Source organism: Acanthochromis polyacanthus, chromosome 13 (genome assembly GCF_021347895.1).
Source record: "Acanthochromis polyacanthus isolate Apoly-LR-REF ecotype Palm Island chromosome 13, KAUST_Apoly_ChrSc, whole genome shotgun sequence".
NCBI lineage: Eukaryota > Metazoa > Chordata > Actinopteri > Pomacentridae > Acanthochromis > Acanthochromis polyacanthus.
In genome coordinates this window covers 13,139,774-13,166,256 of record NC_067125.1, presented here as the reverse complement: position 1 = coordinate 13,166,256, position 26,483 = coordinate 13,139,774, and the positions used below count along the sequence as shown (strand labels likewise).

The 26,483-nt window shown below is 40.9% G+C and overlaps 2 protein-coding genes across 4 annotated transcripts; one reads left to right on the top strand and one right to left on the bottom strand.

Moving 5' to 3' along the window:
* The first annotated feature begins 554 nt into the window (after nt 1–554).
* On the top strand, nt 555–16,604 carry siae (sialic acid acetylesterase). 2 transcript variants are annotated; one of them, XM_022199676.2, is made up of 10 exons: nt 555–669; nt 1,037–1,195; nt 11,830–11,984; nt 12,087–12,225; nt 12,474–12,642; nt 12,736–12,821; nt 12,912–13,045; nt 14,433–14,587; nt 15,335–15,521; nt 15,720–16,604. In XM_022199676.2, the coding sequence occupies exons 1-10, from the start codon at nt 657–659 to the stop codon at nt 15,984–15,986; spliced, it is 1,464 nt and encodes a 487-aa protein (XP_022055368.1). In that variant the 5' UTR covers nt 555–656; the 3' UTR covers nt 15,987–16,604. The 2 variants fall into 2 exon arrangements, with proteins under 2 accessions (XP_022055368.1, XP_022055367.1); XM_022199675.2 differs by having other exon boundaries at nt 603–839.
* Nucleotides 16,605–25,439, bottom strand: tbrg1 (transforming growth factor beta regulator 1). 2 transcript variants are annotated; one of them, XM_022199672.2, is made up of 15 exons: nt 25,194–25,439; nt 24,873–25,009; nt 23,693–23,750; nt 23,454–23,536; nt 23,098–23,134; nt 22,665–22,727; nt 21,883–22,110; nt 20,941–21,011; nt 20,514–20,755; nt 20,299–20,435; nt 19,969–20,115; nt 19,041–19,138; nt 18,767–18,877; nt 17,855–18,000; nt 16,605–17,393 (listed from the first exon to the last, which is right to left on the bottom strand). In XM_022199672.2, the coding sequence occupies exons 2-15, from the start codon at nt 24,989–24,991 to the stop codon at nt 17,305–17,307; spliced, it is 1,629 nt and encodes a 542-aa protein (XP_022055364.1). In that variant the 5' UTR covers nt 24,992–25,009; nt 25,194–25,439; the 3' UTR covers nt 16,605–17,304. The 2 variants fall into 2 exon arrangements, with proteins under 2 accessions (XP_022055364.1, XP_022055365.1); XM_022199673.2 differs by lacking the exon at nt 22,665–22,727 and having other exon boundaries at nt 25,194–25,438.
* Between the last annotated feature and the right edge of the window lie 1,044 nt (nt 25,440–26,483).

Below are 26,483 nucleotides of genomic sequence, written 5' to 3'. Positions count from 1 at the left end.
AAGGTCAGTGTTTTCTTTTATAATGGGAATGTTTCTAGTGTTTCAGTGTTTTCTAGTAAGAACCTGAGATACAATAAGAAGGGGAATGACTGATTTGTTGTGGCAATTTCTGAACAAATGATTTTTTTTCCTTTTCAGTGATATGTTTTTTGTTTTTTTTTTTACAAAAATTTCTTCTTCGTTATTAATTGTTTGAAATGGTTTTCAGGACACAGATCCAAGTAATTATAGTATATTTGCAAAATATATTCAAAGACAAGGATCAGACCAATAGGCTTCCATCGACTTAAGTTTTTATTTATACAGAGAAATAATCAGTTCGAGGTCTCAAAATTCGCATTAGTCATAGCAGATTTTTTTGTATTTATTTCTTTATTCATTTATTTATTTATTTATTTATTTTACAGATTTTCTGATTTATGTATATGCAATTTTATTTTAGATCCCCCCCCCCCCCTTTTTTTTGTTTATTTGTGGAAAACCTTTGTAAGTAAGCAGCTGGAGGATAACTCGTCAAACTGTTTTCAAAATATTTTCTTGCCACAAAAGGAACGCTGATCTCGTGCTTTTATTCTGAAGGTTAACAGTCAGCCGCTAGCCGTGGATGACGTTACGTGGAGACTGTGGAGGATCCAGTTTGTCCTCGCGCACAGTCTATGCTGAGAGCAGGTCAATCAGTAATATCTTTAATTAGGCGTCATGTGTGTGGGTGTGTAATATGAGCGTGTCAGCTGACCCGAATGACAGAACTTTCAGCTTTTCGTATGCGTCGGTTGTCTGTATCATGGCTGTGACACTTTGTGTTGTTTTCATACTTCTGGTTTCTTTCCACGGCTGTGGTGAGTACGCTTTGACCAAACTTGTGTCGCTGCTTTGGACTGCTTGTTGATGTTCTAGCTTTGACACTGACTTTAAAGCAGAAACCACAAGCCAGGTCCCTCAAATGCACCTCGCAATACAGGACACCATATCTGTGCCCAACTCCTGTTTCCTTAATGTTTTACTCTGCTGCTTTATTCTTTAATTGTTTTTGTAGATGGGAACCTGAGCTTCGCCTCCTACTATGGAGACCACATGGTGCTGCAGAAGTCTCCGGACAGAGCTGTGTTGTGGGGGTTTGGTCCTGAGAATGAGCAGGTCACCGTCTTCTTATCAGGACCAGTGACACAGAAAACTTTGGTCACAGTCACAGGAGGTAAGTGCACCAGATTGCTGTCTAGTGGATTTTTTTTTAATATCATCTGTTTGATCGTGACAGGAGCAGATGTTGTACCCTCTGCTCCGCGATTTTGGGAGAGGTTGGTGGAACTTTTTCCTAAAACTTAAGAGAGAGACGAGACGTGCGTCCTTTCTCCATTTTGTTTTATTCAAAAAAGCACAGAGCTAAAACAGTGCAGGCAGGAACACAACTCCAGACCAAAGCAATCGATCATGTATCATCAACCTCTAAATCATTTGTAAATATGTAAATAGTTTCTATATCTTTAGTACAGTTTTACCATTTTAAATGTAACAATCATGTAAACGAAATAATTATGGATAATAGATCCTTTTTAACTTGTTTTTAACTGATAATTGACTCATCATAAACTCTGCTTTCAGCTTTTAAACCTGTGTATAATACACTTTTAATACCTTAACCATTTCTAATCTTTTCTAAATCGATTTTTTAACCTGTCACATACTCCCCCTCAAAATAGATGTTGTCCCCAACATCAGGACACATGAATTCCTGGGTATAATACCACTATCAAAGTGCAAAATACTAGTTAAGTGCATATTCAAACTCACTCATTTGCAAATGTTTACAGACTGGAACTCTTTTCATACATCCTGTTTCTTTGAGTAAAAACTCATGCACAGTCTCAAGTGTAAAGTGTCCGTTTCAAAAGTAAATGCATATTTTGTATACTGGTATGAACCAAATTTTGTTCTTTTCCTTCAAGTCACCATTGTCTCACCGTAAACACAGTTTGAATGACGTTATGACTTCTAATTAAATCTTTCAGCGCGAGTCTAATGAAACCACATTTACTCAAATTCAGCTAGATATGTGATTACCCATATCAATATTGTGCATAGAACTCTGGGAAAGAATAAGGATGAACATAGTAGACCCATGGCATTCTCTGATCTGGATAATAAGGTAAAGTCTGAATATTATAACATGCAGGTGTACCCAGTTTATCATAAGTGAAAACTTTTGGCTTTCTGGATTCACGTCTTGGTCTCAGAGGCACTTCTTCATTAGAATCACAGTGGGCAGGAGAAGCAGGTGGGCGAGGAGAAGGAAGGCTCACCTCCACAGGCTGGTCTTCTACCTGATCAACATCATCCTCTGGCTGGTTAACATCTGCAGCTTCAGGCCCGCACTCCAGCAACACCTCTTCAGGTTGGTTTTCCTCCTGGTGAGTCGGTTCTGTGGTCCTTTCAGGCTGTGGTGAATCGGGCCGAGTGTTTAGGCGGCGTAGCACTGGATAACACTCGTCATCGTCGTCGTTCTCATCTGAGTGGATCTCTGGCGCCTCAGCTGATCTAGTAAAAGTCCTTTTCTTTGGACGAGGCTGCAAAGAAGTCTCTAAGGGCAAATGGTCACATGGCAGAAGAAGGTTACGATGTAAAGTTCTGGATCTGCCCTTGCCTCGCTCAGGTTTCAGTTCATACACAGGAATGTCCTTGCTCACTTGACGAACCACTGTATGTACAACATCTTCCCAGTGGCTTCTCAGTTTGCCAGGACCTCCGCGTGGAGTCAAGTTCCTTACTAAAACACGATCACCGGGCAACAGGGTAGAATACTTCAGCTTACTGTCATAAAGTCGCTTACTTCGAACACCAGCTTTGTTTACATTCTCTCGTGTGGTCTCATATGCATCTTTCATACCCTCTTTCCACTTTTGCATGTAGCTCTGATGGTTACCATCGCCTTGATCATCATTTGAGGATAAGCTGAATAACATGTCCACTGGTAACCGTGGTGACCGTCCATAAAGTAAGTAAAAAGGGGAAAATCCTGTCACTTCACTTTTCGTTGCATTGTAAGCATAAACCAGTTTGTTTAAGGAGTCTTTCCAGTTACTCTTCTGTTTCTCAGTGAGTGTTTTCAACATCTGAATCAAAGTCCGGTTAAACCGCTCACATTGTCCGTTTCCCATTGGATGATATGGTGTTGTCCTTGAGCCTGCTACTCCACAATACTCTTTTAGTTGGGCAAAAAGCTGGTTCTGGAATTCCCCACCCTGGTCATGGTGAAGTCTCTGGGGGAATCCATACTTTAAAGCGTAGTCATTAAAGATTTTGTCTGCTGCTGTTTTACCAGACTTGTTTGTGGTAGCATAAACCTGGGCAAAACGTGTAAAATGATCGACAAGAACAAGTACATACTCGTAGCCGCCCTTACATTTGTCTAAATGTAAAAAATCAACAGAAACAAGCTCAAAAGGCTGAGTAGTAACAATGTTTGTGAGCGGTGCTCTTGTCTCGCGGCTTGGTTTCTTGTTCTTAAGACACACACACTTTCTCAGTACATAGTCTTCGATTTCTTTTTGCATGAAGGGCCAGTAAAAACGATCCCTTATCAAAGAAGTGGTTCTATCTACACCATGGTGACCCATCTCATCATGTAGTTCTTTTAACACTGTTGACCTATGCTTCCCAGGTAGAACAAGCTGTTTTCTGGTTTTTGTTTGTCTGTATAAAACACCTTTGTCATTAAACTGTAACTTGTCCCACTCTCTCAAAAGACACACAACTTGTTGATTAAGCTGTTTAAGTTCTGAACCTGATGGTTTTGTCTCTGTCAATTTATATTTCACAATCTGTCCAATAATAGGATCAGTTTCTTGGTCTTGTTTGATCTGTCCTACAGTAAGTGGAGCTATGGGCATGCTCACTGACACTGTGGCACTCTTAGCTGAAATACCCATAGACCAAGCTGCGCTAGATTCATCTTGATGGTCAATTGCCTGTGTTGTTGCACTAATGGCATCATATGACATTTCTTTTGAACACTTCTCCATATAAGTTTCCATGTCTAAAGGCATCCTAGACAGACTGTCTGCATCTATATTCTCTCTACCAGGACGATACTTCACTGTGAAATGGAAATCAGCAAGTTCTGCAACCCATCTACATCCTGTTGCATTTAACTTAGCTGTAGACAAAACATAAGTAAGCGGATTGTTGTCACTAAACACAGTGAAAAATGGTGCATAGTACAAGTAATCACGAAACTTATCCGTAATAGCCCATTTAAGAGCTAGAAATTCTAACTTGCCTGAGTGTAAGTTGTAGTTTTTCTCAGCTGCGGTTAGAGTTCTAGACCCATATGCTATAACACGGAGTTTGCCATTCTGTCTCTGATACAATACAGCTCCTAGACCTTGGTTCGAGGCATCTGTATGTAAAACGAAGGGTTGTGTAAAGTCTGGAAAACCTAGAACAGGAGGCTGAACTAAACAGTCTATCAACTGCTCTAAGACTGACTGTTGTGCATCACTCCACTGAATAGGGGTACTTGAGGGCACATTGTTGTTCTGTTTCATTGTCTTTTTCCTTATTCTCGACTGAGTCTCTGTTTTCAAAGGAGCTTTAAGCAAGTCATACAAGGGACTAGCAATACGAGAGAAATCTTTGATGTACTGCCTGTAGTAGCTTAAAAGTCCTAGTATTGCTCTGAGCTCACCAACAGTACCTGGCTGCTTGTCTTTCAGGGCTCTCACTGCAGCTGTATCTGCCGGGTCCATTTTGCTTCCTTCAGCAGAAACAATCCTGCCGAGATACCTCACTTCTGGTTTGAAAAGGTCACATTTTCGGGGTTTGAGTTTTATTCCATTGCCTCTAAGACGCTTTAAAACTCTCCTGACGTCCTCAACGTGGTCCTCAAAAGTCCTGCTAAACACAAGAATGTCATCGAGATAAGGAACGCATATCTCGTCCCGCAGTCCTTCTAGGCATTGCTCCATACCCCGCTGGAACGCAGCTGGCGCATTCATGAGGCCGAAAGGAATCCTTATCCATTCGTAAAGGCCCCAGGGGGTCACAAAGGCGGTTAGATGTCTGCTCTCCTTGGACACGAACCCCTGGTGATACGCCTTACCCTGGTCCAGTAATGAAAAAATTGTGTTCCCCCCCAGGCTGTCCATCACGTCCTGTACCCGGGGTATGGGGTGTCGATCTGGGTGTGTCTTACGATTCAGCTCCCTGTAATCAATACATAAACGTAGCGAACCGTCCTTCTTTCTTACACAGACAACAGGAGATGAATAAGAGGAAGTAGACTTTTCCACCCATCCCTGTGCTATCAAGTCCTGTAAGTAGTCCTTCATCTCCCTGTACAGTGGCTTTGGTACAGAAAGATATGTTTTCGAAACTGGCTCAGTGTCCTTTAGCAAAATGTCCATTTGCAGATTCTTCACACACCCAATGTCATTGTCAGTTTTTGAAAAGGATGCGGATTCCTCTCTTAACATCTGCTGAATTGTCTTTCTTTTATTTTCATCCAGATGAGACAAGTCCACAGGAGGGTCCCATTGCTCACTTGTGGGAGTGCATCCTGAAGCCTCCTGGACATTGATCTTGTTGATGGCCGCAGACAGAAGGTCTTTACTGAAGATGTTAGCAGGATAGACAGACCCCACTGACTGCACAGTACCAATAGTGGTTCTCCCTGATAATGTAATGTCATGGTTGGTAGGGTTCTGCACACTTACAGTTATCTTTGGAGCGAACCCTGCTTTCACCGAAACCAGCGTGTCACAAAATTCTAACCCATCTGACCATTGTGGGTTTTCAAAAGGTTCAAAAATCAGTGTAATGTCCTCTTTAAATGGCTTAGCCTGTACCCTACATTCAATAAACACTGAACTCTGGCTAGGTACAGTCACTCTCTCGTTTCTTGTTTTCACATTGTACTCATGTGCTTGTCCCACACTAACTGCTTTTATGAAAGTTGTAGCTTTGTTCTTCTTTAGTTGTGGAAAAGCTAATTTTACTGCTTTCAAAAGTTTCTCTTTTTCACCTGAGTTAGTTTCATCCCTCATACTTTCTGATACCAAGTGCTCAATAACATTGAACCCAATAATTGGACACTGCTGTTGGTTACCTTTAAGCACGAGAACCGGTATGAGTAACTCAGAGTCACTAGCAGTAAGTTTAAATGGTATCTCAACCCATCCCACAAATGGCATGTCTGTACCATTAGCTGCTTCAAGTTGAAGGGGTTCGTTTGGGTCAATAATCTCACTCACATTTCTCAGTCGTACCTCAGGTAAGTTAATGTTCTTCCATGACTCATCAATAGCACAAACCTGTGAACCAGAGTCCCAAAGTGCTTCAACCTTGTTTTTACCCAAAAAGCATCTAATGAGACATTTACTTCCCACTAACTGCCTGACTGAAGGTATTTTGTCTTTTTCACACATCTTACTTTTGACTTGTTTCACAGAAAACCTCCTATTTCCCTTCTGAATACTACCACAAGAGTAGGGCTTACATTTAGTTTTGTGTATGGGCCAGTGTTCCCCTTGGCACTTTTTGGAACAGTAGAGGGCGCTCTTACACACAGAACAACATTTGAAACTTTGAATTTCACCTTGTATAGCACAACGGTAACAACACAGGGACCTTTTAATGTCACTGGTCACACCATGTCCCGTTGGAGTGACCTCCCCTAGTTTAAAGAGTTACCTTTTGCTGATTTAACTGGCCTTGGTGCTTTACAGCCAGCTCGAAAATGCTCACTGCTCCCACACCTAAAACAGTGCTGACAAAACTCTTCACCTGTTTGAATACAAATAAAACACCTTTGCTGTGGCCGGGGCGTGTAGAAACGCTGAGGGGCGAAGCGCTGCTGGAACTGTGCAGTGCCTCTCATCGATGCAAAGCCAGGTTCTGGGTGGTATGGCTGAAGAGCTGCTCGGGAGTGCTGCTGGAAGGCCGGAGGGGCCCGCTGTGGGTAGTTGTGCTGAGCAGTTGGATCCAGTTGGTATGGTGGACATGATGTGAAGATCTGCGCTGGGTAGTGGTCCTCAGGTCCTCCGCTGGTGAGTTGTGTCGTGGTTGTAGACTTTTGCATGGACTCTCTGATTTGGGACACTTCCGCTCGCAGGTCCTCTAACAGCACCATCCCCGACCGCATCTCTTTAATCTCTGACAGCAGATCAGATGTTGAGACAGCTGGGTTTTGTTTCTGGACAGTCTTTTTCTCAACAGGTGCCGGGGTGTCACTGGGCTGGACAGCATGCACAGCGGTGGTTCGCTGGGGAACAGTCTGTTTCTTCTTGTCTTGTCGTTCTTTTTCATTTGCACATGCTACATTTACTTTCTCAAGCAAAACTTCATCAGAGGTGGCGGGCTGAAGAAGGTAGGGCTGCATGTCATTCTTTACATTGTCACTTTGCAAACCTGTTAAGATGGTGTGCAGGAATAAACTTTGAACCAGGGCGGGATCATATTTTAAACCTGACTCAGCCTCCTGAGATGCAAAGAGAATCTTTTGACGAAGGTCCATAGCTCTCAGAAGGAAGTTTTGCGGCGTTTCTTTACTGCTCTGTACCTCAGATGAAAGCTGCTTATACAGTTCAGTAGCCCCTCTCTCCCGATAGTGAGACCTTAGGATTCTCCGCAGGGCGGGAAGAGTCAGATCACTTTTGCCTTCCAGGTAACTTCTAAGCTGCAAACCTGGTGTAATGGCACGAATCACTGCGTCAATTATTTCGTCCTCTTGGTAGCCCTTACTGTGCCCACTTTCAATCTGCCTGGCCAAACTTGAAAATGTGAGCTTGTCCTTTTGTCCTGGCTCACCTATTTGGCCTGATATCTTAAAGTCTTTGCGCCACATGGCATTTTCTTGGGGCATTGGCACTCTTCTTTTTATTGGTGTGTTTTGAAGGCTCACTTTCTTACTCATTAGCTGACTCATTGCTTCTTCTTTAGCTTGTAGTGTACTTCGTAGGACATTTACCTCTTTCTGTAGGTCTTCTCTCTCTTTATCTTCACCTGATAGCTCTAACTCTGGCATCTTTAAACTTTCAATCAAGTCTTTGATACTGAGCAAATCAGAAATCCCCTCGTCTTCAAGCTCAGCTAACTCATCTCTTCCCACATAGCTCACGATAAAAGTGATTAGCTGGCCTCGAGTTTTTTCTTCAAGCTTCTCATTTTCAAGTCCAGATATGTTTAATTCGTTGCAAATCTTTAGCAGTTGTTCAATATCCAGTCCATATAAAGCTCCTGTAACTTCGAGCTGCACTTTCTCCAGCTCTGACTCCATTTTCATCAGAGAATTTGACACAAACAGTTCAACTTGGCTTCTGTTAGCTTTGTGATAAGGTGGTGTCCTCTAGTGGTGGCTGTGCTCACTAGTAGATACAACCTGCTGCACGTGCTGACAGAGCTGCGGTGAATGCCTGAGGTGCGTCGTGTCTCCGATGCTAGCTTGGCATGCTAGGGTTCGATAGGGATATTCAGCTTGAGCTCCCACTTACTTCTGGTGGATTTTTCACTCACTAAATATCCCAGCGGTGCCTCCAAATGTTGTACCCTCTGCTCCGCGATTTTGGGAGAGGTTGGTGGAACTTTTTCCTAAAACTTAAGAGAGAGACGAGACGTGCGTCCTTTCTCCATTTTGTTTTATTCAAAAAAGCACAGAGCTAAAACAGTGCAGGCAGGAACACAACTCCAGACCAAAGCAATCGATCATGTATCATCAACCTCTAAATCATTTGTAAATATGTAAATAGTTTCTATATCTTTAGTACAGTTTTACCATTTTAAATGTAACAATCATGTAAACGAAATAATTATGGATAATAGATCCTTTTTAACTTGTTTTTAACTGATAATTGACTCATCATAAACTCTGCTTTCAGCTTTTAAACCTGTGTATAATACACTTTTAATACCTTAACCATTTCTAATCTTTTCTAAATCGATTTTTTAACCTGTCACACAGATATGTCAGCAAGTTTTTGTTTGTTTGAGAGCTTTTGCTATGTAACAACAATCAGGAAGCAGTTAGAAAACGAAACGTTGAACGTTTCAGAACCTGTTTTTTTTTTTTTTTTAACTTTTTTTAACCCTCATGTTGTCTTCATTTACAGGCACCAAAAACATTTCCTTGTCTGAAAAGAAAGCAAAAAAAAATCCCCAAATTTCAGAAAATTTGCAAAACCTTCAGGAAGAAAATTCCAATAATTCCTTAAAATTTTCCTTAGAATTTTCATTTAAAAAAATTCCCCCAAATTTGGCAAGAAAATTCTTGTAAATATTTTCAAAAAATGAGTATAAATCTTCCAAAAAAAAATCCTGAAAATATCTAAAGTGATTACGTATATATCAGTAGAACGTCTACAATTTCTTTCAGAACATTCATGTAAAAATCAACCAAAATACAGAGAAATTTGCTGGATTTTTGTTGATTTTTATGTGAATGTTCTTAAAGAAACATTTTTAACATTTCTTTTTTTCCACTAAAAAAAATGTTCAAATTTCTCAAAAATGTTGAAAATGTGTACATCAGAAGTTTCACTGTGAAAATGTAAATTTTTCCACATTTTCAAACTTTAAAACGGGTCAATTTTGACCTGCATGACAACACGAGGGTTAATAAATGTAACTTTGTTGTTGAGTCACGTTTTGTACCTGCATGTGGCTTTCATTTATTTATTTGATCGCTTTATTTTGTTTTCACAAACTATCTCAAAGAATATGACAAGTAGGGAGTGCAGGCAAGAGATTTACTGAAGTCAAATGAAATTTCTGAAAACAGAACTAATACAAAACAACGATAAAGGTCTAGAAACTGGCATTATTAGTCATTGTGGTGAAAACAAAACTGTGTACACAGGCCGTCAAGAGGTGAAACTACAAAACCAGACCGTAGATGCACAACTGGTCTTATGATCAAGATCCCGTTAGCAATAATATACCAACCTGCTGCATAAATATTACTTTATATCAGAGAGGTGGATCCATGCTTATAACAGTATGTCACCAAAAGACTCGTTCGGAATTGGTAGTTGTGATGTTATAAAAGCTGATATGTTGTAAACAAAGTTATTAAAGGGTTGCTTCTTTGTTTGCTGAGAAGGCCAGGATTTGTCACATGTGTTTCAGGTGACCAAGGGTGATAATTGGCAAACATGAAGACATAGTTGAATGATAAAACTATAAAATAATAATGTTGAATGATGGGAAGTTTATGTCAATTGGGGCATAAAAGATATGGATTTTACACTCAAAGTCAGTCTCTGTGTTCAGGATTTGCACCCAGCTCTGCCTGACTTTAAGTATTACTTTGCTGTCTTGGTACATGTTGAGTTTTATAACAAAAAATACTCCTAGTTTATAAGCAAAGTATTGTGGAAGACTTGACGGATCCCTGGCCTATGGAAAATAATTTTCCACAATAATTTGCAACTACACATAAATTCAACAAATGTAATTGCCATTTGACAAGTCCAAAAGCAAAAATTGTTGTTGAAATGTTGCGTAACTGTTACGTAAAAGCCTCTTGCAAACATGACTCGTGCTTAGACTGCATAGATTGTGCTAGAATGTTGCATAGTAACAGGTGACACTGCAGTCGTATTAAATAGTCTTATGTGAATACACAGGTAGGCCACATAAAGTTCCATCTAAGGACTAACTGTGGAGCTTTATGTAAAGCGCCACCATACCGGTCACAAAATGCTTTCCACACAAATTTACACCCCCTGTACAAAGTTTTAGGACACTGTCTCATTCAAATAAAGTAGAACCTGTCCTACAACTTTTGACAGGGGCTGTATTTCATCATATGGATGTGATCAGGGCAGGACTCTGATCATACATGTAAAGTTTCAGGCAGATTGGAGCACGTTCAGGGCATTTACACAGCATTTGAAATTTCATGGCGAAGGATCAAAATTCCAGACGCCGCCGCGGACACGCCCCATGACTTTGGAAAAAGATTTTAATAACTTTAGATCATTAAGGCCTCTTGTATGTACTGGCCGAATTTGAGGTGAATTGGAGTTTCCCCCTAGGAGGAGTTCGCTCTAGAAAAAAAGAGAAATGGGCAAAATCTGACATTCATTGCAAAATAGCTCACTTCCTGTTGGGTTTGCAATGTGGCTGTCACTGACTTTTTTTGTTCAGCCTGATGTGCTGCATATGTGTACCAAATTTGGTAGATACACCCCCTGTCAAAAGTTGTAGCACAGGTTCTACTTTATTTGAATGAGAAAGTGTCCTAAAACTTTTGACAGGGGGTGTAGTTGTTTCTCTGGACTTCAGTGGTTGCTGTCCCTGCTCTGCTTGTTGACAGCATTAGGCCTTCATTCTGGAAATCTACTGCATGATGGGAAAATAAGCCTTTTCATCATGTATAATGTGAGATGTGCAGTATACCACTTCACAAGTTTTAAGCACTGCACTAGTTTAAGAGTAAAAAAATGTTAAATTTACTGCATTTTTGCCCAATGTCAGGTTTGTTTACACCACAGCTAGAGATCAAGTCCCAGATGCATGGGAACACCCGGATGACCCTGGTTTGCCATGAAGTGTGAAAGTCAACATTGTCAGTAATGCGAGCAGTGAATGAGTGGTGTCTTGTGTGCTGTAGAGTAGATCAAGGTGCAAACGCAAAAGACGGTTGATTCCAGGTGGATAGAAGCAGGAGAGTAGACACACGTGCCAGCTTTCCTTGAATTGAGGCAGCATTGAGGCATCCGTTGTGATGGAGCACAAAGATTGATTTCAGGCTCACAGGCAGCAGGACAGAGGAGACGAGGAGGCTGAAATTAGTGAAATGAGAAAAGCCTCATGTGTCGATGGCTGTTTTTACAGGCATCTGGCGAGTCACTCTAGACCCTGTCGATGCTGGTGGTCCCTACAATGTGACAGCAAGTTCTTGGGGCAGCAAAGCTACACTGACAGACGTGCTGTTTGGTGATGTCTGGCTCTGTGGAGGGCAGAGCAACATGTTCTTTAAAATGTCTGAGGTACGGCAAGCCAGGTAGTATTTTGGCTGTAATTGTCAAAACGTTTGCACAAATACCTTCGTGTCATGTAGCTTTTTTATCCATGTACTTGTTCTCCAATAGATTTTCAATGCATCAGAGGAACTGGCCCTCTCGGCTAACTATCCTCATGTGAGACCTTTCATGGTAGCCTTGAAGAGGAGTGAAATTGAGCTACTTGATCTGATTCAAGTGGAACTCCCCTGGTTTGAGCCCACAGCAAGTAAAACAAGGACTTCTTTATCTATTCCTAGAATTGTTTTCAGAGAAACATGCACATTTTGCTCCTATTCCTAAATGCAAGTTACAGTTTTGTTACCATTACAGCAACAAAAGCTATGTTGCTCTACAATGTGATAACTTTTTTCAAATTAATACTCCAAGACAATAATCCTCATTGACAGTAATGATGCCATTTGTGCTTCTGCTACCACTTCCTTGCATTACACTGATTAGCACTTGTACTTCCAGCTGCTCTCAGAGAGTTTTCTGCAGTCTGCTGGCTCTTTGGACGTTACATGCATGACAAGTTGAAGTACCCCATAGGACTAGTGGAGTCCTGTTGGGGAGGCACACCAGTCGAAGCCTGGTCATCTACAAGAGCCCTGCAGAAGTGTGGACTGGAAAAAACTGAAGACGTGTAAGGCTATAACAATGACACAGTCCAGGACCAAGAATAGTTAGCTTTCACTAACTGCCCTATTGCTGCTTTTTGCATGTTACAATCTCTCAGTGACATAGAGAGCAATTCTGTTTTGTGGAATTCAATGATCCATCCACTGCTCAATATGACCATCAGAGGAGCCATCTGGTACCAAGGTAGAGTAATGCTGTCTGCACGAATATCAGATGTATGTTCATTATAATCAATTACAAAACATACATCTGTGAGATTTGTCATGCTTTCAGGTGAGGCAAATGCAGTCTATCATCAGGACAACTACAACTGTTCCTTCCCTGCTATGATCGATGACTGGAGGATGGCATTTCACCACGGCTCAGGGGGGCAGACGGCTCTCGACTTTCCCTTTGGGTTTGTCCAAGTATGTTGATGCAGTATTACTTTAGCTTCACATTTAGTATACACCAGTCTGCCACAGCATTGAAACAGGTGAGGTGAATAATGACATGTTTTGTCTACAACTTCTGTTGCCTGAAGGAAAGGGCTGAGGTACAACAGCTGGTTGTCCTGCTGCGTAGCTGAGCTTGGTGAAGAGCAGCTATTGAGCTGAAAGATGACTGTGATGGCAGGTGTTTATGTGCAGGCAGGGCCTCACATATGTCATCGCAGATCATCTTCAGTCAGGCTTCACAAGAGAGTGATATCCCCAGCTGTACTACTAGCAGTATGTGTTGTACTTTGAAACACAGGCCAGATTATGATGGTTAGATGACTGGGTTAGAAAATCTCCAAAACTGCAGGTCTTTTAGGGGTGTTTTCAGTATGCAGTAGTTAGTACCTCACAAAAGTGGTCCAGGGACAAACGGCTCACTAACCGATGACAGGTTCATGGGCACTCATCGTGCGTGTGGCGAGTGACAGCTGGCAAGTGCGGTCTGACCCCACAGAAGAGCTACAATAGCACAAACTGCTGAAAACCTAAATGCTGCCATGACAGAGAGGTGTCGAAACACACATTGTGCTGCATATGAGGCTGCATGACTGGTCTAACCTGAACTACTGAGCAATGAAAGAAGATGGCCTACTCTGATGAGCCTTTTCTTTTTTTTTTTAAATCACATGGATAGCTGAGTGTGTGTGCTTTGTTTGGCTGGGGAATAGGTAGCAGCAGGATGCCAGCTGTGGGAAGAAGGCAAGCCAGTGGAGGCAGCATGGTGATCTGGTTAATGTTCTGCTCGGAAACCTTGGATGGTGGCATTCATTTGGATGTGACTTAAACATGTACCACCTACCTGAATATTGTGGCAGACCATGCGCATGGCTTCTGCTCACTGCCACACAGTCAAAATGTTTCAGGGAAGGTTTGAAGAACACGATAAAGACTACAAGGTGTCCATTTGGCCTCCAAATTATCCAGATCTCAATCCAGTGGGAGATGTACTGGAATAACAAGCCCCATCTCACAGCCTAAAGAGCTTAAATGATCTACTAATGCTACACCTTTAGTGCTTGATACCACAGGACACCTTCAGAGGTCTGAAGTTTATGGGACCTATGCAATATAATGCTGGTGGCTTTAATGTTACTGGTCTCAACATTATAAAACACCTAAAAATGATCGCATTCGGTATAAAGCACATCTTAAAGACATTGCACCGTGGAATCAGAAAATTTCTGATTTGTGCGCCCCCTGGTGATAATATTAGAAAGACACCGTGGAGACATTAATGCTGATTTCCCCTCTGTACAGGTAATGCGGACGTATAGCGTACAGAGCCTTCTCAGATGTCATTTGTTGTTTTGTGCAGCTGTCCACCAACAAAAAATACTCCACAGATAACGGCTTTCCAAACATCCGCTGGCATCAAACGGCAGACACTGGCTTTGTCCCGAACCCCAGGATGAAGAAAACCTTCATGGCTGTGGCTTTGGATTTACCAGATGAAACTTCACCCTACGGCACGTAAGGATCCCGTTTTATATGTTTTCATGGCATGTGAAATTTTCTGAAAAGCGTTAAACTTTCCTTTGACCTGCTGTGTTTGGGAGTCACACTTGGTAACACTTGAAAATAGGCAGGGATTATTCACATCTGCCTTCAGAAAGTCTGCACCTCATGACCAGGCAGTCACCCCTGCCTAGGCCTGATACACTGAGAGCCCTGTCATTGTGGAGTGCAGCCGCTCCTTCATGTTGATTTGTCAGCATACCGTGTACAACCAGCTCGAAATGTGGTGTAGAGAGTCAGTACAATTTTGAACTACCGTAACAGGTTTGACCTGATGTCAGTCTGTTTATAAAAAATCCTGCTGCTAGAGTTTTTAATCTGAAATACCACCTGTTCATAAGCTTCTGCTCTTGCTTCCAGTTAGTCTTTGGATAAATTTTACGATCCTTCAGAACTTCTATAAAACTTTTCATGGTGTTGCCCTCGATATGCTGCCAACACACAGGAAGTCCCTGGCAGAACTTCATAACATCACAGGCTTTCTCTAAGTACCAAATACTGAAAAAACAACAGGGAAACCACTTTGTTTTTTTTTTTGGTCTTCATTAAAAGTGTGCACATGTATTAATCTGCTTCTGTATTTGGAAGTTACGAGTTGCTTTTAATTACTGTTCTGACTTTCAACATACTTTTCTGCTCCTACAAGCTGCCTCCTCTTTGCCTTTTTCTTTCCAACTGTAATGTCATGGTTTTCTGTTTCAGGATCCATCCACGAGACAAACAGGATGTAGCTTACAGACTGACACTGGGTGCCAGGGCAGTGGCTGATGATGAAAGGGACGTGACCTTCCTTGGACCTTTCCCCAGCCAAATCGCGTCCAATCAAATGTACGTCCACGTTACCTACGACCAAAAAATCTCGGTCACGCCGTCCCATGACATTTTTGAGGTAAGGCTGGCAGCGGAGCAGTCACTATGAATTATCATTTCCTTAAAAAAATACCTGCTAGCTATGTTAGCCAGAGAAAGCAGGTGTATTGTCATTGTGGGTTGGTCATGTCGCATTGGACATCAACCTATAACTGCTGAACAATCCTTCGATGTTAATATCTGCTCTTGTCCTAATCTTGCTTTTCTTTTAATCAAGATCTGTTGCTCAGAGATATGGGCTCCATGCAGGCCTGACTCCCTCTGGCTTCCAGCTCCGATCATACAGTGGGGTCCAAACACCATCCAGTTATCTGCAGCTCAGTGTCTGTTCTCCGGGGAAGTCGCTGCTGTTCGATATGCATGGAAAGACTGGCCTTGTGACTTTAAAGCCTGTCCAGTCTATGGTGACAGTGGGATTTTGCCTGCACCTCCTTTCATTATCAGTCGCTATGGGGACAAAGCAAGCATGTGGAAAAGCTACTGAGCCAGAAACTGGGAGATGGTATTAAAAAAAAAAAAAGATCATTTATGTTTAAGGTTCTTGAAGTTTAGGTGATTGGGCAGAAGTGTAGCGGGGTTTATCTAAACTTACTGTAATTTCAAGACTTGACAAACGGTGCAGAGATTAAATTACAGCAATACTGACAGCAAGTAGAATTTAGATCATTTGTCACCTTTTCACTGAGAAGTCCATTTTGATTAGTCACTTAGTGGTTCAATCAATTTCCATTTTTTTAACAAAGAAATCAATATATTGTTTGAGAGTGGGGCAGTCGGCCCCATGAACTACAAAAAAAGTCCCACTTCATACTGTCTGAATATCACGTTTATCCTGACATGCATTCAAAGTTGTCTTTGCCCCAGTTTATCACAAAGTGATATCCATTTGTTCATTCCAATGTCTTGTCTTACCAGAATGAATGACCTTTACACCGATGCTACTACATTTGTCTCAGGCTGAACTCAACAGCATTTTTATATATTTTTAAAAGGTCATTCTCTTATAAAAACACTGAAAATGTCTGTATAATTTTGATGTGATTGTTTCTTTTATATACAATATATTCTGGTGCAACCACTGCAAATAAATACTAAACTGTGATTATAGAAAACCATGACACTTTTTTTTTTTTTATTTTAACAGGAGAAACTGCTTAAGTTTACAACAAGTCATTTTGAAATAACATAATTTGCACAAATAAGTGTGAAATGAAAACGTAAGTTTGCCAGGGTCCATTACATTTAAAGCAACACAGAACAAAATAGAATGAAATTATTGATTAATCTGAGATGAGCCTGTTGTTATAGCTGGAGAGAAAGATTAAATGCAAGGTCCACATTGGAATACTGTTTAAATTAAATAGCAATGCAACAGTATGCATTAAAGCCTACGTATGGGGAAGCATTTGTTTAGTTTTAAGTGTAATCACCAATTAACAAGATTATGCTAACTGAATTTGAAACATAATTTCAGCTGGGGCTCAGTTTCTAAAGCCCAGCACAGACGTGTTTATACAGTTTTTCAGGTTTCGGCTTTATGTTGTTATTGGCACTTTAAGCACAAAGCTAAACGAATGAATACATTAGCATCAGCTATGCTAGCACACATCCACAGTAATGCTGCCTGAGGCTTGCTAGAAGATGATATAAATAACAGCTTCGACTTGCGAGGAACATAAAAGTTAGTTTTCTGAAATACTGAACCAGGAAGGAAAAACATACTGCAGGCCTTGTAAATTAGAATGAAAATTCACAGCTACTGACATCAGCAATGGCCTGAAATTTCAGAGGTGGTCAAATTATCAGGAGCTGAAGTATGAAGTAGTGGGCTTCATGGTGGGGGAGGTGAGGTGGTGCTGATGAGAGGAGCTGGGAGACTGTGGTGTTTGTCCTGAGGAGAGATGAAGAAGAAGGAGTCACAGTGAAATACTGAATGATCATCATGTCAGCATTAGAAAACACGACATTACAAAATTAGGCATATGGGCTATACATTTGCTCTGAAAAAATCCAGATACCAACATCTGTGATACCTGTAATGGGGCACACTTTCATTTGCGATCTATTATTTACACCAGAGACTGAAAGGAGTAGTTGGTGGGGTAAAGAGGGTTATATTTACACACACTCCAGCAGGCCAAGGAACAACCAAGTGGCTTTGCTCAGACATTTTCACAACAGCTATTGTGAAGGAGAAAGTTTTTCATTCGTGTCCTCGCAACAGTGACCTCAGGCGAGCTTCTAAACCTAAAGGCTACACTGTACATGCCACAGTAAAGATCCTCTAAATGTAACAGCCCTGCAGCCAAGCTAAAATACATTTGCTATATGGAAAACCTATATCTACGACACCTGGGATGTGTTCTGTCTTGATGTTCTCTTCAAAGCCCTGGTGTCTCTGGTAGGCTTCAAAGTTGACTGAGGCGTCGTCCTCTGACAAGCTGTGAGGAACCTGACCGTCACCAGGACGACAAACCTCAAAGCGGATCCATCTGTAGCTAAATAAACAAAGTTTAAAAAAAAAAAAGAACATTAAAGGAATCTAGTAAAGACATGCTGGCTGAACCTGTATATGTAATATTTTTAATTAAGTCCTGCAATTAAAAGCACAGTTTGTTTGCCCACATGATTGAAAAAGGGAAATTCAAATTACTGCAGAAGTGAAGAACATTTTCCTGTTATCTTTCAGCTGCAGCTAGACTTTACTGCATGGAACTGGTTGCGTATTACTGTAAATAGATCTGGGTCTAAAACAATAAATTTACAATGAATGCAAAAGTGAGCATGTATGCGTTAATGACCTAAAATGCTATAGCTGGCCACATCACCTAGAAACTTGTTTTAATCATCATATATTGCTCGCAATGGGAAAAGATGTTTTGTCTATAATATTTACTGTCATTAAGTAAACCACGTGTACAATCCGCCTGCACTTCCTGAAGTCGTAGATCTATATATAAATGCTGAAAACACTGAGCTGTGCCTACATACACTGTAAGTAGAAATTAAATACACACATTTGCAAATTCAGCTTGTAGCGTAAGTTGTACCATAGAGGATAGTGACACTACCTAAAGTATGTTCTTGTTTTTGAAATGAAAACAAACTAGACTATACAGCACAACTATTCTTGTACAGCTGACATCAAAATTTTGGTAAAACTTTGAAAAAACATATCCGATTTGCATTCTTAAATGATAATCTGCGAGTCAGCGTAGTTGTCAAGTGTGTGTTGTGTACCAGCGTGGAAAAGAGTGAACTTACTTGCTGCATTTGCGAGCTCCAGGACAACTCTGGATGAGATTCTGGATGGTGGGATGAGAGAAGCCAAAGAAGTCGGCTCCTGACGGCACAATCGGCGCCACAGACTTGGAACTAAGAGAAGGACACATTCTTTATTACACTAAAAAGTGGCAAAATAAAGTTACCTGTGGAAATCATAAGGCGTGCTTTTGCCGGATAAACACTAAACCTGAAAACACAAAGCCTCTGTCTAGTCACAATAATCAGTACGATCCGCTGTGGTGAAACGTGCTACCTGACAGACGCGACGGCCTTCAGTAGATTGGAATGACACGTCAGGGCAGAGGAGGCCACGATGGCGTTCTGAGGATCTTCTTCAGGCACAATCTCAAACTAGAGGTAGAAGTGTTTGAAAATGTTGAAGTAGACATATTCCACATCAGCTGATATAAGACAGAGCAAACACTCATTCAAATATTTGTCTTTCCAGCCGCGTCCCAAAATGTTTCGTCTCTTGTTGTGTGAACTTCTAGGTGTTTTACTTTTAGGCATTCCATCGATGACAGTCAGCATTTACAGCACAAACCTGGTGGATTGAACTAAAATGAAAAGCTGCGGCAGGCTGAATGGAGGTTTTGGTACATTGTTGTGTTTATTTTTTAAATTTTCTACATTTTCAGTTCCTAGCAGTATTTCGTAAAGCGTATTCTTTTAACTCGCCCTGCTTTGTTGTATTATTATTTTGGTCCTAACATTTTTGGGTATATTATCCAACTCAGTCCCGTGTGATATTGTTTGTATTTGTTTTGTAATATTTTTGATCTGTTCAAGCTGTTTTATCTAATTTGAAATTAAGAATGTGTATCTCAACAGTTAGATATACATTCCTCTAAAAAAGTTGATGATTTTAACATTGTTTTTATTTGATCTCATCTATTAGAGGCTCTTTTTTTGGATTTGATGGCTTGTGCAGTTACAGATACGCAAAGTGGCATGTCTGCCATCTTACAAACTCCTTCTGGAATAAATCTGTGTCAGTAAAAATCATTCAAATTAACATGTTTCATTTATATCACTACAGCCTAACTACCAGTATAGAAAGTATTCTGATATGTCCACTTGGTTCTGAGAAGTATTTTATTTCCAGTTTTCTTTTTAAATAGACCTATAAATGTGCAAACAAGTTTCAAGAGGATGATGATTGACCACAACCGTGTGTGTACCTGTGGACCTGCTCCCCCATCCTTGATCTGGCAGGTGTAGAGGCACTGCTGGTCGGGGATTTTCATGCTGGCAAAGATGCGTGTGCTGCAGAATCCCACTGGGTAGATGGCACACTCGTCATGGAACAACATCCTGTCTGTGATGATCTGAGGAGCAGTCAAAGGCTTGTAATCAGTAAAATTAATTCAGTGGTTAGTGTCAGCTTTTAGAGAGGCTTTAGTCCACATGTAGCTGAAGCAATCATAGCTAAAAGACTTCATTTTGAAAGATTCCTGTTACTGTATTATGGTGTTTACAAAGTGATTGCATATATCATATCAAACACTGACCTCTCCCAGACTGTAAACCGTTAACCCTCCGAGGACGATGGGAAAAACAGGACGACCAGACGAGTCGAGGGGGATGGGCTGCACCAGCTTCCGAGATCCGTCTGCTAGCTTCCTCTTCTTCGACATCTTCTTTGGAACTAAAAGCACAATTGTAGCACATACATGTCAACACAGGAAACCTTACTTCTTTATATATACTTGATCGTAACACTCACGCTCTTCCTTTCCGTTCTCCCTCCCTCGTTCTTTCCTTTCCTTCTTGGGTTTTTTAAGCAGTCCTTCCTCCCCGGCTGACACCACAGATGTGAGGTTATGAGCCCCAGACAGGCCTGAAGTCCCTGCAGGACCGGAGGTTAATGCCACCGGCGGCGCAGGTGGATGAGAGCTAGAGCTGGGGGTGGGCAGCATCTCTCCCTCTGACAGAGACTGGTACTGCAGCAACGACTTCAGTAAGAACCTGGAAATTAAAAAATGACCAATAACGTGAAGGAATCATTAGCTTGAGAATAATAATGTCACATCACATTCGTCATACGTGGGAATTTGGAAAAACAAAAGACAAAGTGACACAGCTAGATAAGTCCTTGTTAAACACATCATGTGCTCAATATTATTTTTAAAACACTCATAGAACGCACTCACCTGCGCTCCTCCTTTGCTCTCAGAAACTTCTCTTCCAAGTGAGCGACTTCATCACAGAGAGAAGCATTCTCCTGTAGGCCAGACAGTATTATAGCACTGAAAAGAACAGAACTGAACTACAGCCAGGCTCACACTACAAGACTTATGAACTGATTTACCCTTTTCCCACCCCTCCTGACAATCTGAGGAGAACTCTGCCCTGGGATCTTAGTCTTAGAACAGTGTTTCACTCGGAGAGTTTTCATTTTGTAAAGGATTGACAGATCCGGTCTTAAACCTTCCCTAGCTGTTCACAGACTCATCGGGGCTCCCTGATTAATGTCAAACATGTTTGATATTTACAGGGATGGTTAGAATTATCACACTACCTCCCAGAGCAGCGGACACTGTTGCCAAGCAACACTAAACTTTGTAGTTCTTGAGGCTAATGCTAGTAACACACATTGAAGCTGATTATTAAATTCTCACCTCTTTTTCTTGCTAAAAAGTAAACAACTAGTGATGACTGCATCTTCTCAAACATTTTCTCATACTGAACTGCTCAGCCTTTTTCTATTGTTACAGAAAGTTGATAAACCACAGTCTTATTTTGCTAATGTCTGCATCCACATGAGAACACGTGAGGTGAAGCACAGCTCCCTGACTGTTCCCTCTGGTGTGATAATCTTAATAGAATATTGTAGTGTGTGATGTGCTCTTATTTTCCAGTCTTGTAGTGCTTGCATGTCTGGGAGTAGAGAGCAGAACATCTGTATATCTAACTTGATTTCATATATGGAAGGATTCTAACACTCCTGTAGTGGGAGTCAGCAGACAGTATTAGACCTTATCTTCTAACTGATTTCATTGTAGCCTGTCTAGATGACAAGACACTTTTTCGATTCCATATACGTATGATGTGAAATAATATTTCTTGCTTTCACTAAAACATGGATTACTTACAAATATCATGGCACGAGCAGCTTTGCGCAGCCTGAGGTACTTGAGTCTATACTTTTCGTTCTGGTTTTTCCGCGGACCTCTCTTCATCTTGGCCTTGTGCTCCGAGGAGCTGGTGGGAGACGGGAAGGCGGCCGCCGAGGCACCTGAGCCGGAACTGGAGATGGTGTTCTGCTGCGGAGAGCTGAGGAAAGACTGGGCAGTGAAGGCCTGCAGGGTCTGCTGCCGCTCCTCAACATTGTGCAGAGAGACAAGAGGGGAAGACAAAGATCGAAATCTGTACGCATGTACCAAGAGACCCTGAGGCTAATGCTTGTGTTGCCTTCAGGATGATGAAATGCAGACAGAACAAAAGAACACTGATGCAGCTGCTACTTAAAGTGCTGTGTGACAAACAATGAAAGTTACACAATGTGCACGGTCTGTTGAAGACTGAAGAAATTAAAACAAAGAAATTATTTCGGCTCTGAATTTATCTCAGAATCCTCTGGGAGTGTTTAAATCTTACACATCTTTGCAACTAGTTATCCAACACTGCTTGAAGATCAGCCAGACAGCGTTGAATCTCCACAGCAAAAGCTCTGCATCTACCACTTCTGATCATGTAGAAACCTACTCTGTCTACATGATAGAATTATACTCCTCTGGGCCAAAATCTTTCGTCAACAGGCCTCAGTATTTACCCACAACCAATAGCACGGCATATAAAGTCAAGAGAATTTTCAGTATCCAATAACATGTTTAAGTTTTGTGTGAAACCAGCGTTAGTATCCCAGAAAACTCACCAGCAATGCAAAGACTCCGTTTCTGTTTTCAATCCTCTTGAATCTCCTGCTGCCTTTTTGTGTCTGAAACATAATGTGAGACGGAGGCCAAATGCAAGGGTCTGGAAAAGCTGAGTTTGAGTCCCAAAAACTGGGGGGGTCAATTTAGAATAATTAGATGTCAGATTTATTTCAGTCATTGTTAGGTAAAGTTTAATGCTTGTGCAAGTGAGCACGGATCGTCTGTTGTTGCAATTAAAGCACAAAAAAATCTCAGTTTCTTTTAAAAGTTGTAAGTAAGAGGTTAAAGAAACGAGATGGGAAAATGTGAAAAAAATAAAAGATACTGACAGAAATACAGATGACACATGTACCACTGAAGTAGTGAAGGTGTAAGTTATTACACTCAACAGCAGAGGTTGCTGTCAGCCTGAGTCTCAAACATCCTCCTTACCTCACGGTACATGACAGCTTCCAGGCTTGACTTTGCACTGTCAAGAAAAGAGCAGCAAGGTAAGCAGAGTCTAAATGGAGATTCAGGGACTAATAACCCTGGTGCAACCCACAGACTACCTCTCCTCTTTAATGATTTGCCCAAAGGCACAGCAGTTATCCTTCACAATTTAGAATTTCATGAACTTGTTTTGGCACTATTCAGCTGCAGCAACTCAACATAATCGAGGAACAAAAACAAAGTAAATCTTTTGAAATTCAAGACAGTGAGGGACGCTCCGAGTTGCTGTTTTAGGATATGAATATATGCAAATAGTTCATATTGTTATGTCTCATAAAGTGAGGGGACTGATGTACTTGGATTGCACAAGTCCTCTGTCAATGATTCTCTGTTTAATCTCCTTTATGTGCATGGGGCGTCCAGCTTCTTCCAAGACAATCTACATGAGAGAAAGAAAAATAATAAGAACTTTAAAAAAAAATCACAGCAGGGAAGGATGATCAGCATTACACATATCAAATCCAATCAAATTATGCAGCCTAATTTGCCCAAAGTCCTTTACACCACACTAAAATATGATGAATATGACAGATACCTGTGCAGCATCCAGCCATGTGAGGTTTGGTTTCTCTGCAATTTCACTGGGTGGTTCACTACAACAACAAAAACAAAAACACTATTACTTAAAATAAAAACAAAAATGCAGCCCACATTTACTCATACTTTAATAAATTGTAAAGCTGTGTCTGGGATATCCATAAATGCAAATGTGCCATGGGATTTACTGTTTATATATTTAGACCATCAAATGATATAACTCATGAAAAAAGGAAAAATTGATACAATTCAAAACTGCAAAACACTTCTCCAATGTCAGTCTGGTACTAAATCATGATGACAAATCTAATCTGTATTTTGATTTGATGTGTGAGCACAAAAATACAACCACTGACTACCGTATATCTATTTAAATTTCAGCACATTTACCTAAGTCAGAACTTTGCTAACCCTGAATGAGTAGTATGACAATAAATGCACTGCCTAATGGAATAGCAGGAGCAGCAGAAGAAGTATGATACATTAGTGAGCATAAAAATAGGGAAGTTAACATAAAACTAGAATAGAAGAAGTATGAAATAATACTGGCAATCACACTAAAGTAACAAAATAATATTGCATAAGAAATTGAAATATTACACATCCATCCATTCTCTATACACCGCTCAATCCTCACTAGGGTCGCGCGGGGTGCTGGAGCCTATCCCAGCTGACTCAGGCGAAGGCAGGGGACACCCTGGACAGGTCACCAGTCTGTCACAGGGCTACATATACAGACAAACAATCACATTCACACCCACGGACAATTTAGAGTTACCAGTTAACCTCAGCATATTTTGGACTGTGGGAAGCCACAGTACCCAGAGAAAACCCACGCATACACAGGGAGAGCATGCAAACTCCATGCAGAAAGACCCCTGGAAGACCAGGATGCAAACCAGGGATCTTCTAGCTGCAAAGCAAAAGTGCTAACCACGACTCCACTGTGTAGCCTGAATATTGCACATGGTGCTGAAGTTAATAACGGTCATACGATTGCTAAGTCTTGCATTGATAAAATTGGTCTCATAGTCTCAAGTTATAACGCTAATGGACTGTTCTTTGCTCAGCAATACTTTAAAGCATTATTACTGACAGTATCTGATTTCTATCAGCCATGAGCCTGCAGTAGATGTTTCTAACTGTGTCAAACTGCAGAAGGATTACTTTTGTACAACCTCTCCAGAGTTTCTGAAGTCCCAGATAGACTAGCAATGCTGTCCAAAGCAGGAAACAGAGAGTAGTTCCCCTGTCCATCAGCCTCCATCTCAGATTCAAACGTGTTGAGAGACTCCATGAAGACAGAGCTGAACCTCTGGAAGGACAAACAATCAAGAGACTGTTATTACCTGACAGTGTTTCAGTGTGCAGGTACGTCAAAACAACGAAACACAGAAACCTCCAAATTCTGCTCAAACGCAACACTTGCTAATTGCTATCAGCTCCTAATAACATTAATATGCAGGAATAAGGGTTAGCTAGAAGAAAAACAGACATACCTCAATGAAATGGAAGCTAACGCACTTATTACAGTTCGTGCTCCTGTATGTTCGTTTCCGTGTCAAGCGGAACCTTCCTCAGTCGCTTTGTTTACCTACAGAAGGCTAAATGCTAAAAGCTAGCAACAGCATCTGTCGTGGATGTATAGCTGTAACGTACAGCTGTAAGCATAATGGATATTTCAGTATTGTGGTGCAAACTCTCTGCATTTTTGCATTCGCATAAAAAAATCGACTGGCAGCATATTTTAGCGAAAATAATATGGAGGATACAGGAACCAAAGTTCGCAGTTCACATCGGACATTATTACTAGGAGCGCCGTCAATGGATATCCGGTACAGTATTTGAGAGACTACATGGAATTTGAAAATAAAACCGCGAAAGTATTGCTTATTATTAGGAGACCACTTGACTAAATAAACAAAAAGAGAAATTTTGTAATAGTATAAAATGAGCTAAACTTATACACTACAAAATATTAAACAGCATTTTAGTGGAATTGCCTTATCTTTACTGGTAAACACAGATGTTCTGTGAATTTCAAGTTGTGGTTTGTTGAAAGAACAGTCCCTTGAGATGAAGCATGTCATTTAATGAGGGTCCTAAAAAAAAACACATTCCAACATAACATACAATGAGCAGTACAAATACAGACAGCTCAGTCACCCCCAGGAAAATCACTTTCAAGGACCCAGATAATGCAACAATTACATCCACTTAAACAGAGATTGAACAGTTTGACATCTCCTTATCTGAAGCACTAATTAACTAACAAGCATAAATAGATTACATTATGATAAAAATAGGTTATAGATCTCAGATATAGGAGGATTATTCCAATCAGAAGGAGCTGAGATAAGGGGCTATCGAAACGACCAGCATCCAATGTCTTGAAAAAAATACAGGTAAAATGGAAAAGAGATCTTTCATACCTCTGGAAGGATATGGCTATGCACATGGGAGAGGATTCCATTTACAATACTAAGGACAAATGTGAGCATGAACCTAACCCAGTGAAACAGCCTTCTAAATTTAGGCCGCAACCAATTAAACTATTCATATAAGAGGCAAGATAATTCAACCCAAAATGTGTGGGGGGTTTTTGTTAGATCGTTTTAGAACTTATAAACATTAGTTGCCTGATTTGATTTATTTGTACATTTAATAATGACCAAAATGAATTTATATCTGAGAGTCGATTCAACTAATGAAATCATGTTTTAAAGAATCAGAAGTAGAATGCTACTAGGCTTCCCGGAAATAATCATTTCAGAGTTAAGACTATCCAG

Coding starts and splice junctions, on each gene's coding strand:
- tbrg1 (XM_022199672.2), bottom strand. CDS start 24,991: ATGGAGTCTCTCAACACGTTTGAATCTGAGATGGAGGCTGATGGACAG. Junction 21,012..21,882: donor CTGCTCGTGCCATGATATTT/GTAAGTAATCCA, acceptor TCTGGCCTACAG/GAGAATGCTTCTCTCTGTGA. Junction 17,394..17,854: donor CAAGACAGAACACATCCCAG/GTGTCGTAGATA, acceptor ATCTCTCCTCAG/GACAAACACCACAGTCTCCC.
- siae (XM_022199675.2), top strand. CDS start 719: ATGAGCGTGTCAGCTGACCCGAATGACAGAACTTTCAGCTTTTCGTAT. Junction 1,196..11,829: donor TTTGGTCACAGTCACAGGAG/GTAAGTGCACCA, acceptor CTGTTTTTACAG/GCATCTGGCGAGTCACTCTA. Junction 12,822..12,911: donor AGGAGCCATCTGGTACCAAG/GTAGAGTAATGC, acceptor TCATGCTTTCAG/GTGAGGCAAATGCAGTCTAT.